The sequence below is a fragment of the Lactuca sativa genome, chromosome 5 (assembly GCF_002870075.4).
Source record: "Lactuca sativa cultivar Salinas chromosome 5, Lsat_Salinas_v11, whole genome shotgun sequence".
NCBI classification, from domain to species: domain Eukaryota; kingdom Viridiplantae; phylum Streptophyta; class Magnoliopsida; order Asterales; family Asteraceae; genus Lactuca; species Lactuca sativa.
Window position 1 is genome coordinate 252,841,938 of NC_056627.2, and position 19,227 is coordinate 252,861,164.

The window sequence follows — 19,227 nt, forward strand, 5'->3', positions numbered from 1 at the left end:
TGTTGGAGGTGAGTCCATTTATATGGAAGATACCACGCAAAAAGTGAATGATCTGATTTCCACAGGTCTTTCGATTTCGATTTAAATGGATTTCCACAGGTCTTCGATTTCGATTTAAATGGTCATTTGAAGAAGAAGATTTCATTTTTCCATATAAACACCCTATTTTATAATTGGATTTTGGTAAAAATCTCAAATATTCCAATCATAGAATTCCATCTGATTGTCCTCTTCCTGCTAGAACCCTAGGAACGTTTTTCACGTAACATAATTATTATCTTCACACGCCTCTCCATTTCGATCTGTTGGCGCCTTCTAATCTTCTCATTTCCTCTCGTCTCCTTATCCACTAAATCTTCATCCCCTTCTCCGCTCCTCCCCCTATCAATTCGCCATTTACAGATCAATTCCTGCAAAAGAAAATGGTAGAAGCTCAAACAGCACCAACACCTCTAGCTCCATTGCTTCTTCGTAACATCTTGTTACCCTTATTCATCTACAGCGATAAAACCCTGATAAACTTATCCCATAAATTCAAACTATTCCATATCATCCGTTATACTCTAATCACTGCCTTCCTGTTCTTCCTCAAAGTCATCCCCTCTTTCATCTCTTCTTCTCTTCAACACAGTCAAAATCACAATCATAATCACAACTCCGATTCCGAATTCGACTCCGATTCTAGTACTTATCCATGGGTTCCATTTTTAAAGGGGTCCGGGAACTGTAATGACCTCGCCGGCGCCGATGGTAGCTTGGTGGATGAAACGTGCATAGCGCGAGCACTGACGCAGTTGCTCGCTATACTCAACGAAATACCCGTCAGTTCGAGGAAGTACGAGATCGTCCGGTCGTACGCCGAGAAATTGATGGATGAAAATCTAGAGGAGGGCTACGAGCCGTTACGGAAAGTGAACGCCAAGGTTCTCTCCGCCGCGTTTTCACGGGCACTTCAACAACTGCAATCGGCAGCGGTGGCGGCGGCGAAGTATGATATTGAGAAAAATACCACCACCGGTGGAGATGTAACGAGAAAGGGCGGTGGCTACTTTGGGTTGAACCGGGTGATCAAAACGGTTGGCCATTACGGCGATTTTGCTTGGACTCAGTTCACGAAACCGAAAACGCGGTTGCGGGTTTCGGCTGAGAAGTTGTCAGCTGAGTTGCTTTGGCTGGCGGAGAAACTAGTGGCGTGTGGAAGCGCTGATGAAGCTGTGCAGCAATGGGCTTCGGCTTCTAAGTTGGCTTGTGTGGCTCTCTCGGCTCCCCAGCGGCTACAAGGCTCGTTGGTCAAACTTTCAGGTATGGGATTCTATCGTCTTTGACTTTTAGCTCCATTACCCACATGAACTCGTATCATAACCACATATTCATTCTCCTTAAAAAGATAAAATTACAAAATGTTCTTTTGGTTTTTTAATAAATGATAGATAATGAGTTCTAGCTTGAGACCTTAATCAACCAAAGCCTTAGCCAATTAAGTTAGAATCATATATCTTTTATATTTTCGATCACTAATTAATATTATCTATAAATCGTAAATAAAATTAATAATAAAAAATTAAAAAAACATATTTTTACAAAAAAGCTTTTTTTAATAGAACAAAATATATTCTTAGTATATTGTAGAAAACTACAAACAATTTATATGTTTTTCTTTAAGTATTTGTTTTACGTAAAATATACGTTTTTATGTATTTAAAAAAATACGTTTTTGTATAATATGTTATGAAATTACTATGATCATAAAAATGATTTCTATGTTTTCATAAAAAAATAAGTTTTTTTTTTTGTTGCTTTCACTTAGAAATTCTTTTTACGTATTTATTTTATATAAAATATGTTTTTTGTATATTTTAATAATACGCTTTTGTTTAATATGTTATTACATTGTTATAATCCGAAAATATACTTTTAAATACCTAAAAAACGTGTAATAACATATTATGCGAAAAAGTATTTTTTTTAAACATATAAAAAAAATACATGTTTGTATAGTTTGTTATTACATTGTTATGATCCTAAAACATAACGTAAAAATATGTTTTAGGATCAAAGCAAAACAACATATATTTTTTATGTAAAACAAACTAAAGACGTTAACATAAGGTAAAAATACGTTTTCGTATAATATGTTATTACCTTAACGTTTTTATGTAAAAAATACTTGCATATTCGCTTTAAATTAACTAAAGACATTAAGATGATATAAAAATATATTTTAAGATTATAACAACGTAATAACATATTATATGAAAATGTATTTTTTAAATACATAAAAACATACTTCACATAAAATTAATATATACAAAAAAACCTTTTTTGAATGTTTTTTTAGGATTACGTTTTTGTATAATATGTTATTACGCTTTTTTATGTATTTAAAAGTATATTTTCGGATTATAACAATGTAATAACATTTTATACGAAAATATTTTTTTAAAATATATAAAAAACATATTTTACATAAAATAAATACGAATTTTTTATTTCTATGTGAAAGAAAAAAAAATTATTTTTATATGAAAACATAAAAATATGTTTTAGGATCATAACAATATAATAACATATTATACAAAAAAAACGTATCTTTTAAAAATAGATAAAACGTATATTTTACGTAAAACAAATACGTAAAAGAAACATATAAATTGTTTGTAATTTTTTTACGATACGCTAAAAATATATTTTGTTTTATTAACTTTTTTTTGTAAAAAATATGTTTTTTTTTTTAATTTTATTATTAATTTATTTACGATTTGTAGATAATATTAATTAGTTTTGGAAAATATAAAGTAAATGTAGCCCTAGCATGGTTGGCTAAGGCTTTGACTGATTAAGGGAGAGGGGGTGGACGAGTTCAAATCCTTTAAGACAAATTAGAATAACGGTCCTCGTTCACGAATTCAGTCCCTTTATACTTAAAAAGATGAAAATATCCTTATGAATTCAGTCTCCAACGGCTGAATACTAACAGAGTTTATAAAAAAAGTCATCTCTGCAAGTTTTGCAAACCACAAAGACTATTTGCATAAAAATTTTTTTTAGCAATGATTGGCTTTTGGCAAACCACGTAGACAATTTTTGTAATTTTGTATTAAAAATATCATGAATAATACTATTCTTAAATTTTGTATAACCCTTATAATCATAATTTTATATCAAATTAAGATGTTTACAACGGATCATCATAATATGTCTCATTATTATAGTGAAATTAAATTTCCTCTTACTTTTTTTTGTTATATTCAACCTGCTATCCATCTTAAATATTGACATGTGTTATATTTAATTAAATTAATAATATTTTAATTTATTTGTCACCATTTAATATTATATATGGATAAGAAGATAGATATGAAACAATGATTAGAAAGATATTTAATTTCTCATTATTATAAAATATTATCAGGTTAAATTGTAGAGTTTTTGAATCATCAATAGCATATATTTATTTTTTTATATAAATATAATGTTAAATATACAACTCCTAAATCAAAATATTAAGTAAACTTAAAGAATATTTTTTAAAATAATTAAAAAGATTTTAATGTTTTAATGTAAAACTTAAATCAAAATGTCAAATTAACTAAAAATATCCAAAAACTATTTTTATAATAATTGAAAATTTTCCAAAATTAACAATAATAAATAGTTTAAAATAACATATAATTATAAATTTTATTATGTTGTCTTACAAACAATAGTTAATGTTGTATATATACAATCATCAACGTCCAAATAAAAAAATATCAAATAAATAATTTTCAATTTAATTAAGCATAAAGATAAAAGTAACACTAAATTGAAAATTATATTTAATTTTATTCACATGTAAATTGCATGTAAGGACATTAAATGATATGATTAAAAATAATTATACTTTTAGATCTTAACTTAGTACTTTCAACATAATATATTTTTATTTTGCTAATTTAAATGTTTTTAGATCTTAACTTAGTACTTTCAACATAATATATTTTTAATTTTTCTAATTTAAATACGTTATAAAATGTAAAACATGGTTACATAAATGGTAGAAATTTTAAATTATCAATATAATATTCTTAATTTATTTATTTGAATAAAATGTTAAATCTAAAATCTAAATCAAAATATCAAATAAATATAAAAAGTATTCAAAAAATATTTTTTAAAGCTGTTAAAAAGGCTTATAAATGCTTTAAATGTAAAACCTAAACCAACCTGTCAAATAAACTAAAAAAATAAAATACTATTTTCTACAATAATTTTAAAAAAAATTCAAATGAGCATTTTTTAAATTGATTAAAGTAACATATTCTTATAAACAATATTACATTATTTTACAAACAATTGCTGATATTTTAAATAATCATCGTGATCGGATTAATATGACCGACTATCACTAATCGTAAGCTGTTGGATGCCGATTAATCGACCGTCTAAACTAATTTTTACAACACTGATTATTCTATGCCGATTAATCGACAGGTTAATTTTGATGTTACCAAATGCCCCGAATAATGAATAATTAACAGACATACCAAATAGCCCATAAATGATTATTATTATGTTAGTTACATAGTCCGTATACGTGATTGAAGTAAAATATATGATATGTTGTTAATATAATGTTCATACTCTGCAGTGTACTTGTTTAAGGAGGCAGTATCTATGGGTGGTCAATATGATGACATGGAGGAACTAAGGAAAGTTAAAACCAAGTTATTAATGTCATGGCTACCATTTTTGTGTCGAGCGACAATTGGTGTAGAAGCACCTGTATTAACTTTCAATGAAAAAGCCGAGCTTGAAAACATGTTAGGAAAGCTAATTGAGTCCTTAAAACATGAAGAAGAACAAGAAAAAGTCTTGTCTTTATGGCTCCACCATTACGCTCATTGTCCATCTTCCGATTGGCCTAACCTCTACCAATACTATGATCGTTGGTGCACTGCTTCCCGCAACCTCTTCATCCTTCAAGGCAAACAAGAAAAATGACATGTTCACTGAATTTGGTGCTATAAACCATTAATTTTTTATTTTATTAAAAGCCCATGGTTATCAAAAACCAAGATGCATAATGATGCAAAAACTATTCATCAAAGAATATGTGCATGTATATATACATTCTACTCTCATCTTTTTCTTGTAAGATATGGATTTTGGTCTGTATATAACTATGGCAGATTGTATATGTTTATGTAGAATTATATTGATGTAACAAGCCAGATGTTTTCTGTTGCGGTTCTCTTTCTGTTCTTGCCTATGAAATTTGTAACAGAAATAAAATATTAACTGACCACATTGTTGATGACAATGAGTTATATAAAAATATACTATATATGGTTTTAATTTGAGTGAGAAAGAGGTCTTACTTTATTGGTTGTAGACCATCTTTGGCCTCTACATTGTATTCTCTAGTTACATTTTTAAATGTAAAGAAACTATAATTTTTGGTTTTTGCTAATTTTTCTTTTTGGAGATGCGGGAAGTGGTAACTAAACATAACAAAAACTTTTGGGTAATTATTTTCTCAAACCTTTTATTCCAAAAGTAGAAAGTTTAGAGAGGAAAAAGGTAAATGGAAGAATCCTTAATTTAAATCAACACTAGGTTATAACTTGTGTACTATACAGATGATAAATTTAAATAACACGACCATTATAAAAATGTAGTCTTAATCATAAATAACCGTAATTTAATTAATAACATTTTACTTCAATTTTTGTTAATAGCATTGCACTTCTATTTATTGAAAATTTCTGTTAATTTAAAAACATAAAATAGCATTGTAATTTCATTTCTTATACATATTAGTATTCTAATTTCGCTTCATATTAAGAAAATAATAATAATAAAAGACATGTAACACCCATAAAATTCAAGTCAATTTAAAACTTTCTCAAAACATTTAAAACCAGTAGTTATTACAAATTTGTTTTCAAAATAGTCTAATATCAGAGTTTTCCCAAAAACATAAATAAAACATGAGGAGTTGTACGATCACTCATTCGCCTTGCCGTGATCCCCTAATGTACCTGAAACAATAAACTGAAACTGTAAGCCCGAAAGTTTAGTGAGTTCCCCAAAATACCAACCTCATATAACCATAGTCATATCATAACAACAAATACAAAACAACATGCATAAGGAGCCTTCAGCTTGACTGGACCGCCTTGCAGGGCCTACAGCCTATCTAGACCGCTCCCGAGCCTTTGGCATGACTGGACCGCCTCATAGAGCCTACAGCCTATCCGGACCGCTAACAAGGTATGTTGGCCTACAGCCTATCTGGACCATGTCATTTTTTGTAATTGGAACCAACATGTAAGCTATGAGGCTTCATAGTTTGTACTCTAATATATGTACGAGTTTATGTGGAGTGCACACATGTATAAGATCATATTAGAAGCCGATTTGACAACAAATCGGGGGGTTCGAGGGCAACGCCCTTTTGGCGGGGTCTAGGGGCAGTGCCCCTGGCTGGGTGGGAAATTCAAATTCTTGAGGGTGATTTTGGTAAAACTAACGAAATTTGTTAGTTTTGAAAACCCTAAATCCTCATTAAATTTCGGATTTCCTGTCTTGCTTCCAAAGCAACTCATGACCGCCAACCGTAAGAGAAACCCTAATCTCGTTTAATATATAAACGATTTTTCTCTTTGAGAAGAGATATACGAAAATTATTAGTTCTCTTTTTCTTCAAACAATCACATAATCCTTCTAGCAATTATGCTTACGATTTCTGTGCCTAGAATCGTAAGTGTCATCTTTGATTATCTTAAGCTAAATTTCTGACAACTCATACATAGGATAGAAATATCAGTTCGATTGTTGGAGGTATTAGAGTTTACATTGGAGATCTGGATACCACTTGGATCGTGTGAATATTTTTCGAACTAATATGGTATCCAAATATTTAACGTAAACCCTAATACCTCCAACAAATGTTTGGATGGTGTGTCAAAAAACCAAAAAAGTCAATAGAATTTTATCATTTAGATGATTTGTTTTATAATTTGGATGATTTGTGAATAATAAAAAAGAATAAAGGAGCCATTTTTGTAATTTGAATTCAAATTCAATAAAATGGCTTATGATTCAAATATATGTTACCAATACTCGTTTACTTATACTCAAAAAGTAATAAAAGAAAAAAGAGCACAAGAAAGCACTCGTTTACTTATAATCAAAAGGTAATAAAAGGAAAAAGGGCACAAGAAAACAAATGCTAATAACCACGTTAAAAAAGGAACATGTATCTATCAATAATGAAAAACTGCTACATACAATAAATCTAACCAACTTACATGTTTTGGATTTATTTTAACAAAACTTATATATATATATATATATATATATATATATATATATATATATATATATATATATATATATATATATATATATATATATATATATATATATATAGAGAGAGAGAGAGAGAGAGAGAGAGAGAGAGTTATGTTCATATATAAACCTTTTTTATTGTGTGAATGTATGGCTAAATCTAAACCAATCATTTAAAAATGGTAATTTTGTAATTTTATTAATTAAATTAATTATTATTCGATATTAATTTACTACGATTATGGTAAGTGATTATTGATTGTTGATAATTAAGGTCTCCAGAATCCAATAGACTACACGCCAGCCAAGCCATTCTCGTCGCCCATCTCCATACCACGGTCATATACGATTGTCGCTCTCACCTAACACCGGCCAGTAATGAGGTCGGTCTCATCCTCTTCGCTGGAATCAACGCCGCCGCACAACGGTGACCTTCCACTGGTTTGTTTCTCGACCTGTGTGACAAGTATTGATCTCGATATCAAGACCTACAACTTGATTTCAAGATAGAGAATCCATATCTACAACTCGATTTCAAGATGGAGAATCCAAACCAAACCTTGTCGCTGCATAAGCCCTCTTTATACCATTCACGGTTGCTTCGATTCTGGTGAGTCCTCTTTTTATCAATCTAACTTTTGCATTTCTTATCATCATTTTTTTGTAACAATTTCAGAAACTCCTCAGTTTGTATCCATCCTGCACACAAGGTCTTTGTAACTTCAAACGATGATATCGTATTTTTAGGGAATCAATAACTTCAAATGATGAAATTGAGTTGCCAATTGGTGATAACAGAGACGAAAAGCAGTTCAATTTGATGATAGTGAAATCTAGGTAATCAATTAACTTTGACAATTAATGTGTGTTTTTTCAGAAAATTTTGAATTAACAGTTGTTCTTTAAGAATATCTATATAGAGGACTAACCAAGTTGAAAACAATATGATAGTTCTTTTGTTTGTTTTTATGTTTTTTTTGAATTGATTGTTATTCCTAAAGCATTCTTATAGTTTGTGATAAATAAGTGTAATACGGAGAATTCACGATTTCGAATATTTTGACATTTAATCTTAGGTCTGGTCAATGAGAATTGGCTATTTCAAGTAACAATTGATTTTGTAAGCATTAGAATAGCCGAAGAAAGTTAGTTCTTAACCATTTTGATGATCAAGTATGAATATTCAAAGTTGAAAAAATGATTATTAACAATGTTCATGTTATATAAAAGTTTTAATTTTATAAAATTCAAACACATCATTTCATTCTTAACCATTCTCACAGTAATAAAAAAAACTATAATGATTAGCCACAACTGTTTGTCTTTAAGAATTATGATATAAGAATAGAAAATTTAGTACTTTTATTTAAGAAATTTACAGTTCAAGCTACATATTCTTAGAGAATAATATATGTCTATCTTTTTTATGTAGTTTAACCGACTTTGTATATATACCCATTCCATAAGAAATTAGTCACTTTACTTAATTATGCTTGTATTCTCAAAGAATATGAAAATCCAATGTATTATGTGTTTATCTGGTTTTTGTCAAGAAAAGTTTATTTTTTGTTAGTTGTCAGCTTTTAACAAATTATTCTTATAGAATATTATATGTTATTCTATTTCATTTAGTAATCTGACTTTTATATATTTATTGCAGTGTATTATTCTATTCAAGACGATGAAAGTAATATTTTAATAGGGTTGTATGATGTAGTTCACGAGAAACAAGAATGTAGGAAGTTTTGGTTTTTTACAGATGATCAAAGCTGATGAATAGTGAAGAAGAATGTTGTTTAAAGATGATCAGAACTGATGAATAATGAAGAAGAATGCAGGATTTTGCCTTTTTGACAGTTATATTCTTAAAGAATGTAGTATATATTATATTTTTTTTAATCTTCAAGAATATTGTATATTATACAAAGAATATAGTATATATTACAAACATATTCCTACACAATATAGTATAGATGGTATTATATATTATTCAAAATGTTGTATACATTATTGTTTTATGTTATAGAAATGGTATATATTCTTGATTATAGTGAAATACATTTTTTCTTTGTGATATAACATTGTATATTATATATACGTGTATTCTTTAAGAATGTTTATTTTTGATGCAAACTGTTATTGTTGAGAATATATGCAGTAATAATATTTAATAACGTTTAGTTCTCAAAAAATATCTTATATGATGTTGTATTCTTTAAGAATAAAATCTTTATTTATTGGGAGAATCTTCAATATGATTCGTAGACTCTGATTTTTTAGATATGTAGAGAATTAGAGTTCATTTTGATAAATGATTATTGATTTTGAATAAAAATAAATGTGTTTCCCATAATTCTCTCAACTTCCTTATCAAGAATTAATCAAAATATCAATTATGCATTTATAATTACTATTTCTAATTTTCTTTTATTAAAAGAAATGTTTGTATGTAATGTGGTCTATTGTAACTATTGTATAGTATCTAATCTTACCCATATATAAATCTAATCAAGTGGTCCAAAACTTGTCATACACTCACACAATATATATCATTCACATTTAATCCTAACCCTATATATATATATATATATATATATATATATATATATATATATATATATATATATATATATATATATATATATATATATATAATATCAAACAGAATTAATTTTGGCCCCAAATCGTAATGAGGCACGGGGCTTTGTCCACGTTGCCCACCCTATTGGGTCGGGCCTGTGTTTAATGTTGTAAGGTAGGTATGCACAAACCGGTTTTTTTTAACCGGACCGGTTCAAAAAACCGGTTCGGTTCTGGTCAACAAAATCAAAACCGGTTCACTCCTAAACCGGTTCGGTTTCAAACCGGTTCACCACCAAAATAATTCGAACCTATACAAACCAGTTCGGTTCAGTACAAACCGGTTCAAAACCGGTCATTTCAAAAAAAATCGGATGAAATTGCTTCTTTTTTACAATGTTTGCTTTGTTTCTTAGGATATCATGGCTAATATATGCATGGTTAATTTGTAAGACCGGTTCAAAATCAGTTCAAAACCGGTTTTCTAGACGGTTCCGCATAAACCGGTTCGAATGGCTAGAAGTCCTAATTACTACAAACCGGCGGTTCGGTTCGATATCGGATCGGTTCCGGGGTGAACCGGTTTTCGGTTCGGCCACCGGTTCGGATCGTAAACCGTTTTTTTTGTGCAAGCCTATGTTGGTATATAGCAGGGGTAATAGAGTCTTTTATCACCAAAATGGGAAGTAAAACCTAGCAAAAGAGAAACTACACATGGGACAGATTTGATAAAAAAAAACAGGGAATGACAAATATGGAAAAACAGCTTTAAAAGCTGCACAGTGAAAGAATACACAGAAAAAACAAGTGAAAACACAGGGAACAATATGAGGCAAAGTATTCTACTTTATTCACTGAACAAAAGTAAAAACTGGAATACAATCAGCGTACATTTGCCTCTCTACTTATACTAAAGCAAAGCTGAAAAACAGGAACTAACTTTACTAGCTGCCAAAGACCAGGAACCGCTCACTGGACCTTTGATTTATTCAAACATCAAATAAAACATGCATAAACCAATAATTCAGAATTATTCTTATCATTTTCCCCCTTAATTCTGAACCTTCTTCACTCCAATTAAGTCCCTCATCTCTTCATGCTTCACTCTTGCTAGGGACTTTGTGAGAATGTCTGCTTTCTGGCTCTTCCCACACACATGAGTAACAATAATTTCTCCATTTTCAACACACTCTCTGATAAAATGATACCGGATGTCAATATGTTTGCTCCTACCATGAAATACAGGGTTTTTCATCAGGTCAAGTGCTGATTGGTTGTCTACAAACAATGTCACAGGTGGCACTTTTTGTCATGTGATTTCTGTGAGAAGTCTCCTTAGCCATATGCCCTGACAAGCTGCCATGGTGGCAACAATGAATTCTGCCTCACAAGATGAGAGAGCCACGACCCTTTGCTTTTGAGATGCCCATGTGACCAAGTTTCCATTCACATGAAAGGCCATTCCCCCTGTGCTTCTCCTATCATTAATATCCTTGACCAAATCACTATCTGTAAATCCTGAGATAGTGACCTTTTCACCTCCTTTAGAATAGACTAGACCATAGTTCAAAGTCCCTTTCACATATCTGAGGATTCCCTTTACAGCTTGGAGATGTTTTATAGAGGGTTTTTCCATAAATCGACTAACAACACCAACTGCAAAAGTAATATCGGGTCTAGTGTGAGTAAGGTGCCTTAGGCAGCCAACAATGCTCCTGTATTCTGTTGGGTTCACCAGCTCTTCATCACCATCTTTGGTCAAAGAGAGTTTATGTTCCATCGGGCTCTTGGTGGGATTGCAGTCTAACATCCGGGTTTTGACCAAGATATTCTTGGCATAAGCTTCTTGCTTCAGAGTGATTCCATTACCTTGTTGATTCACCTCAATTCCAAGATAATATGTTAACAGGCCGAGATCACTCATCTCAAGCCTGATCTTCATTTCTTTCTTAAAATCCTTCACATCTTCTGGGTTGCTTCCTGTCACAAGTAGATCATCTACATATACTCCAATGATTAACTTATTCCCATTCTTTGACCTTGTGTACACAGAATATTCTTGACCACACTTTTTAAAACCCAAACTTTTTAAGTACTTGTCTAAGCACGAATTCCAAGCTCTGGGAGCTTGTTTCAAGCCATACAGATCTTTAGAGAGTTTGTACACTTTGCCAGATTCATCCTTCTTCTCGAATCCTTGAGGTTGTGTGACATAGACTTCTTCAGTTAGGTGCCCGTTCAAGAATGCAGATTTCACATCCAGGTGGTGCACTTGCCAACCATTCGAGCCTACAAGAGATAAAATGACCCGGACTGTTTAAATTCTCGCCACTGGCGCAAAGACCTCCTCATAATCGACGCCCTGTTTTTGAACATAGCCCTTTGCCACGATTCTTGCTTTGTGCTTCACAATCCTTCCTGTTGGGTCACACTTCACCTTAAAGACCCACTTTAGCCCAATCGGCTTCCTTCCTTTTGGCAAATCTACTAGGCTCCAGGTGTTGTTTTTTTTTCAATTGAGGCTATTTCATCGTTCATAGCCTGTATCCATTCTTTCTTTCGACATGCTTCGCTATAGCTCGCTGGTTCATCATCGCTGGATAATAACATCAATTCTTCTGGTGGCAATTGGATTTCTTCGGTGTTCTCATAAAGATCGGTTAGCAATCGGTACCTTTTTGGGGCACCTCCTCCAGTCGAACTCGAAGCGCTGCTGGGTGAATTGGACGAGTTTGGTGTTATCGGAGGGCTTAAAGGAATCGGGTTGTTTGACTGATTTCTTTGTGGGCCTGTTTGAGAATCTGAATGGTAATTGGGCTGGGTTTCGCTATTGGTCCAGTCCACGTTGACTGGAGATAAGTGAGTATCGGGTGTTGTTGGAGTCGACCCATGGATATCTCCATCTTCATTAGCAGCGCCTTCAAAGTCATCGATACCTACATCGTTGAAGTCAAATCCCTCAACGGTGAAGCTCAATCTAGGTCTATCATTGACTTTCGATCCCTTCTCCCACATCCATGCCTTATCTTCTTGGAACACAACGTTTCTACTAACGTGAATTTTCCAGTGACAAGATCAAAAAGCCTGTAAGCCTTCGTTCCCTTTTCATTCCCCAGATGTACTACTCGCTTACTTCTCTCGTCCAATTTCTTCAATTGATTCTTGGGGATCATCACGTGTGCAAGGCAACCGAACACCCTCAAGTGGCCCACATGAGGTTTGCGACCAGTCCACATCTCGTAGGGTGTGGAGTCATTCAAGGCCTTCGTACTTATTCTATTTAATACGTAAATGGCGTGACTCACAGCATCTCCCCATAGCGTGTGTGGAAGCTTCATGGTTATTAGATTACTTCTTATCGTTTCAACCACCGTGCGATTACGCCTCTCCACCACCCCGTTTTGCTATGGGGAGGTGTATTGTCTACCGATTCCTGTTTCACTGCAATAATTGGTAAATTGGTTGGACAAGAATTCGCCTCCTCTATCTGTTCTCAAAACTTTAATCTTCTCACCGGTCTCGTTTTCCACTTTTGCTCTAAAGTTTTTGAATGAATGAAAGGCTTCATCCTTTGTTCTTAGCAGGTATACCCACATCACCCTGCTGTAGTCATCAACCAGGAGCATGAAGTACTTGTTGCCTGCTGGTGTAGGAGGTGACACAGGGCCACACAAGTCACCGTGAATCAGCTCTAATTTCTTCTTGGCTCTGAAAGTTGTACACAATGGTATGGATTTCTTGTTTGTTTTCCTCCCAGGCAGCCTTCACATGGATGGGATGGTACAACTATTTTAGACACCCCTTTTATAATCCCTTTATCTGACATCATCTTCAAGGCAATGAAGTTCACATGACCTAACCTAGTGTGCCATAACCAGGTTGGGTCATTTATTTCAGCTACAAGGCATCTTGGAGTCACCTCTGTGAGCTCGATTTTGTAGAGCCTGTTTGGTGATCTCTGAACCTTCATGAGTAGCCTCATCCTGGAGTCATATATTCTCAAGAAGTTCTCCTTGATTCTAATTTCATCTCCACCTTCTGAGAGTTGGCCAAGGCTTATAATATTACTACACAACTCAGGTATATAGTATACCTCTCTTAGTTTCCTTTGCTCACCATTTTTGCATTGGAAACTGATCATACCCCTTCCTTCAATTCTGACCTTTGAGTTGTTACCGAAATTGACAGAGCCCTGGATTGTGGTGTCTAACTCTTGGAATTTGCTTATCTCTCCAGTCATGTGGTTGCTGGCTCCTGTGTCCAGATACCATATGTTTGAGTTACTTGCAACATCACCATTTAACCTCAGCTTGGGATTGACTTTTTCTTCATTCAATAACACTTTCCTTGTCTCTTCTTTGGCTTCAAAGGATGGCAGCAACAAAGTTGGTTCATTGTCTTCCTGGATCAAATTGCTTTCTTGATTCCTTTCTTTCTTTGGGTTCTTGCACTCGGCTGCATAGTGCCCGAACTCTTGGCAGTTGTAACATTGGACTTCACTTTTATCTTGTCTATGGCTTCTTTCTTTCTGCTGGTTAGAACCACCTATTCCTCGACCACCACTAGGACCACCCCTGCTTCGGCCTCTTCATCTTCCCTGTGATGACCCACCACAGTTTCCTTTTGGGGTTGACTTTGAGCTTCCTTCTCCTTTCTTCTTGTTTCTCTCAGTCCACTCTTGGTGAGTCAAGTGTAGTTTTCTTTCATCGCTTTCACCATGCCCTTTCATCCTTTCCTCATGAGCCTTTAGCCTTCCGATTACTTCTTCGGTTGTCATTGTCTCTAGGTCTCCAAATTGCTCAAGTGTTGAAGCAATTTGAAGGAACTTGGTCGAGACTGCCCTTAGCAGTTTCTTAACAACGTAGGATTCAGTCATTGTGTCCCCCAATGTTCGCATGGTGCTCACGATGTTGCTTACTTTCGCAGCAAACTCATTAACTCCTTCTGATTCTTTCATGTTTAAGGATTCAAACTCAGCCTTCAATGTTTGAATCCTCGCTGCTTTGACTCGGTCTGCCCCCATGAACATTGTCTTCAGTGCCTCCCAAGCTTCTTTGGCTGCTTTCTTCTCAGCCAAGGACAATAGCAAATCCTCTGGTATCCCTTGATAGATAGCAGCCAAAGCCATCTTATCCTTCTTTACTTCAACAGCAGTGTTTGAAGTCCTGGGTTCCACTGCATCCCAGACTCCTTGGGCCTGCATGAAAACTCTCATCTTTATGGCCCATGCAGAGTAATTGCTTCTTGACAACATCGGATAATGAAAGGTGATTTGTCCTTCTTTCTCTCCATTTCCATTGCCTCCTGACATCTCTTCACGAGACTGATACTTTGGCATGCAACTACCAGGCTTTGCTCTGATACCAAATGTTGGTATATAGCAGGGGTAATAGAGTCTTTTATCACCAAAATGGGAAGTAAAACCTAGCAAAAGAGAAACTACACATGGGACAGATTTGATAAAAAAAAACAGGGAATGACAAATATGGAAAAACAGCTTTAAAAGCTGCACAGTGAAAGAATACACAGAAAAAACAAGTGAAAACACAGGGAACAATATGAGGCAAAGTATTCTACTTTATTCACTGAACAAAAGTAAAAACTGGAATACAATCAGCGTACATTTGCCTCTCTACTTATACTAAAGCAAAGCTGAAAAACAGGAACTAACTTTACTAGCTGCCAAAGACCAGGAACCGCTCACTGGACCTTTGATTTATTCAAACATCAAATAAAACGTGCATAAACAAATAATTCATAATTATTCTTATCAGCCTATTGTAAGGTGGTGAGGTGGAGGTCCGGTGGTGTGGGGTGTGGACAAACATACCTTATAGTTTTATAAAAGTACTCTCTTGACAAAAATTCTGTGACCAACTTCAACTAATTAAACTTTTAGTTTCAGTATTAGATTCACGAGCAAATACATCTAATTGTCATAATATCCACTTGCTTCAATTCCCACATCTAATCTTATTGTTATAACTTATAATATCCACGTGCTTCAATTTATTTTTTTGGTGGTGCGATTCAATTCAAGATCACAATATGGTTCAAGTGTTTGAGAATATTTATGTAGGTGATTAATATCATCTTGAAAAGAGTTTAAGAGTGCTATTTAGTACAAATCTTGTAACTACCTAGCTTTAAAGTCTTAAGTGATTTTAATGGATCAACTACAATGTCAACAATCTTGGAATGATTTGGTGGATTCTTCTTAAGTATCTTTAACCAATCTAATAAATTAATATAAGTTCTAAATGTGCCAATCATTTTAACATTCAAGTAAATTTGCTTTCATTAGCATAACTGCTAAAACTAATACTACTACTTAGTCCCAAGCCATTTCCCATATGTAATATCCATGTTTGTTCAAATGACTGAACTAATTTCAGAAATATACGTTAATATAAAAGACTTCCATGAAACTGTATTTCCAACATACAAGTAAATTCAAACACTTCCATTAATATGCATATGGAGTACACTACTAAGCCTCCACAGGATAATATTTTTTCTCATCAACCTCACTGCATAGCTTGAGATGGCTACTGAGAGACAGCTACAAGCTGCCAGTAAATAGAGACTTGACTGTTCACCAAAAAATTTATGATCATCATATGCAACAATATAAAGTAACAATGTACCATGGAATAGACCATTTCCTCTCACCTAGACCGAAATATATTCTCTACAACATAAAAGGCTCTGAGTAAATCTCGAATCTTGTTGTACATGATAGTTGAGGCTCCTGCAATGATCAGTATAGCAATGTATATAAACAACAATCTTTACGTACATATTTACATCATATATAAGTAATCAGTATGTTTGTGAGCATCATACCTGTGATGTAGAAGATGCAAATGGAGCATTTAGGCCTTGTTTTTGTTGAGCATCACGAACTACTTTGCGCATATTGTCAAGTAAATCTCCATATGTTAATGTACGTGCACTTTGCACAGCTTGGATGAAGCTATAAGTCAATGCACCAATGGCATTACCTGTGAAAGCCTGCATGTAAAGCACAGGACCTTGAGTAAATGTTAGCTAGTAGGAAGCTACATAACTACTATTACATGGAAATTACGTTGTTATAGAAACATACTGACCGATGTATCTGCTGAATTTTGATGGTCGTCACAGGCGCTAATACATATTGCTTTTCCACCACGAGTACCCCCATATGAAGAAGCATGTGAGGGATGATGTTTGTCCCACTTATAGAATCCTCCACTTCATGAAAAGGTAAATGTGAGGATTCCTATTTTTTAAAATACTGCGACTATTTATATAGTATTAAGGTGTGACTCTTGTTTCGTATATATAATTAATTAATACCATGAATACTAACCGGTCAATCTCACAAAGAAAAGGAAGGTCAAGAAGAGTTCCACTAAAGCAAGTGTCCATGATACTGTGAAGTATTACTCCATGAGGTAGCGGTGCTACAATGGCGGCATTGATCTCATCATCTAGTATCTTCCCAGATTGCTTATAGTCAACAGGACATAAAGCTTCATCATACCCATCTTTTTCATCTCCATTGTTATCAGGCACATGAGAGCCATGTCCTGCATAATAGAACACCAATGAATCCCCGGAACAGCAATCTTTCGTGAGCCACTCCATTGCCATCAATATGTTGCGTCTTGTTGGTGACCTGGTGGAGTCTGGTTCTTCTTCTGCAGAAAAGTCAAACTAGTCAAGTTTGACCATCGAGAGAGAGAGAGAGAGAGAGAGAGAGAGAGAGAGAGAGAGAGAGAGAAACCTGTGAGGATGCGGATGGAACCATCTGGGAAACCCAATTTCAGCAATAATTGATGCATGCTCTTGACGTTATTTATACTGGCAGCAAGTGACTTCGGGTGACCTTTGTAGGTCACGCCACACAGCACCGCCTTCTTCTTCTCATGAACCTCCGGTGATTGTTGGAAGTAGTTGTTATGCATCAAAGGAGACCACGTCTGCGGTTCGGGCTGGCGATAACCGTAACCATATACAGCCGGAGACTGTGGTGGAGGGTTATTATAACCTCCACTGTAGATTGATGGCGGTGGCTGTGGGCTGTAGGTACCAGAACCATACACCGGTGGAGGGTAATAACCTCCATATGCTGGTGGTTGTGGAAGCTGTCCATGGACGCTATTGTAGTAGTTGCTGTTTGAACGTGTGTTGGCATAGCCATCGATAAACTGGAGTATCCCAGGGACCATACGTTGACTAGTTCTTTTGTTGGGCTTGGCGATTGTATTGCAGATGGGACAACGTCTCCCAGGTGCTACTGTCACGTAATTGTAGCACCCTTTGCAGAGTTGTTGAGTTTCCATATTTGTTTGTTACAGAATTTGCATATTTTGCAAGGTCGAATGAAGGCCCCATTTTATAGGCTGAAACATTTAGTGACAACCACATAATATGCCTGGCCTTATGCTTTATACCAAAAACTTAATTTAGATTATACAAAATGAGAATATATTCCATCATGGGTGAGCAAATTAAATGGGAAGGAAGAACTGGATTCACATTTCATAGTCCCTTTGGGTGTGAGATCAGATTCTTTCTTTGAGTGGTTCTACATCTCCTATTTCTGCATTTTGAGTTTTGCCCAATGGACAATTACATTTCTAGTGCTGATTCTTATCAACTAAATCTTCTATGAATGGCAAATCACTATCATAAGTATTCACAAACTTGTTTCTTGCAAGATTCTCACCTTCGGTATTCTTGTTGGTGGATGTTATTATCGCAGAATGTACCAACCAATTAAAGGCTTCTACAATCTATAGTTTAATGTAATGATTGAATAAGGTGGAATGTGTAGCTGTCATTTAATTGATTAACTCACTTACAATAAGATGTCACATTACATTAGCGTTCGATGGATCACGGATTTCTTATATATTTGGTGGTGTGCAGAACTTGTGTACCCGGGAAGGATGTTTACCATTCTGTGGGAAAAAAAGAAAACTTATGTTAACAAATAAATAACTTTTTAAAAATAAATGTTTCATTAAACTTTTTAGTAAAGTTAAATATATCGTAGAAGAAAATTTTAAAGTTGTAAAAACAATAAAATGATGATATGTACGTAATCCAAATTCTATATAATTTAATGAATTATATATAGATGCCGTAGGGAATAAGTAGTTACTAGTTAATGATGTAGTTAAGAAGAAAAAAAGATGGCTTTATGATAGTGTAATGTTTGATTTCTTGTAGGAATTAGATGCATTTTGAAGAAAGAGAAGGATAAATGACTTCTTATCATTTATGGCCATTAGAATCTCCTAAAGTCATATGCCAGAGATA

The 19,227-nt window shown here is 34.0% G+C and overlaps 4 protein-coding genes across 4 annotated transcripts; 1 reads left to right on the forward strand and 3 right to left on the reverse strand.

The window, feature by feature from the left end:
• LOC111899538 (uncharacterized) lies at window positions 1-5,239 on the forward strand. Its single transcript, XM_052771576.1, has 2 exons — window positions 1-1,302; window positions 4,631-5,239. The coding sequence occupies exons 1-2, from the start codon at window positions 423-425 to the stop codon at window positions 4,981-4,983; spliced, it is 1,233 nt and encodes a 410-aa protein (XP_052627536.1). The 5' UTR covers window positions 1-422; the 3' UTR covers window positions 4,984-5,239.
• A 5,985-nt stretch (window positions 5,240-11,224) lies between these two features.
• LOC128134127 (secreted RxLR effector protein 161-like) lies at window positions 11,225-12,227 on the reverse strand. The gene has a single exon (XM_052771577.1). It carries the CDS (start codon window positions 11,855-11,857, stop codon window positions 11,225-11,227), a length of 633 nt encoding a protein of 210 aa, XP_052627537.1. The 5' UTR covers window positions 11,858-12,227.
• Window positions 12,228-12,402: 175 nt separating this feature from the next.
• On the reverse strand, window positions 12,403-12,930 carry LOC128125988 (uncharacterized). The gene has a single exon (XM_052763657.1). It carries the CDS (start codon window positions 12,928-12,930, stop codon window positions 12,403-12,405), a length of 528 nt encoding a protein of 175 aa, XP_052619617.1.
• A 3,374-nt stretch (window positions 12,931-16,304) lies between these two features.
• Window positions 16,305-18,283, reverse strand: LOC111899539 (metacaspase-3). Its single transcript, XM_023895383.3, has 6 exons — window positions 17,687-18,283; window positions 17,270-17,600; window positions 17,028-17,151; window positions 16,762-16,929; window positions 16,588-16,666; window positions 16,305-16,506 (listed from the first exon to the last, which is right to left on the reverse strand). Exons 1-5 carry the CDS (start codon window positions 18,243-18,245, stop codon window positions 16,607-16,609), a joined length of 1,242 nt encoding a protein of 413 aa, XP_023751151.1. The 5' UTR covers window positions 18,246-18,283; the 3' UTR covers window positions 16,305-16,506; window positions 16,588-16,606.
• Window positions 18,284-19,227: the final 944 nt, after the last annotated feature.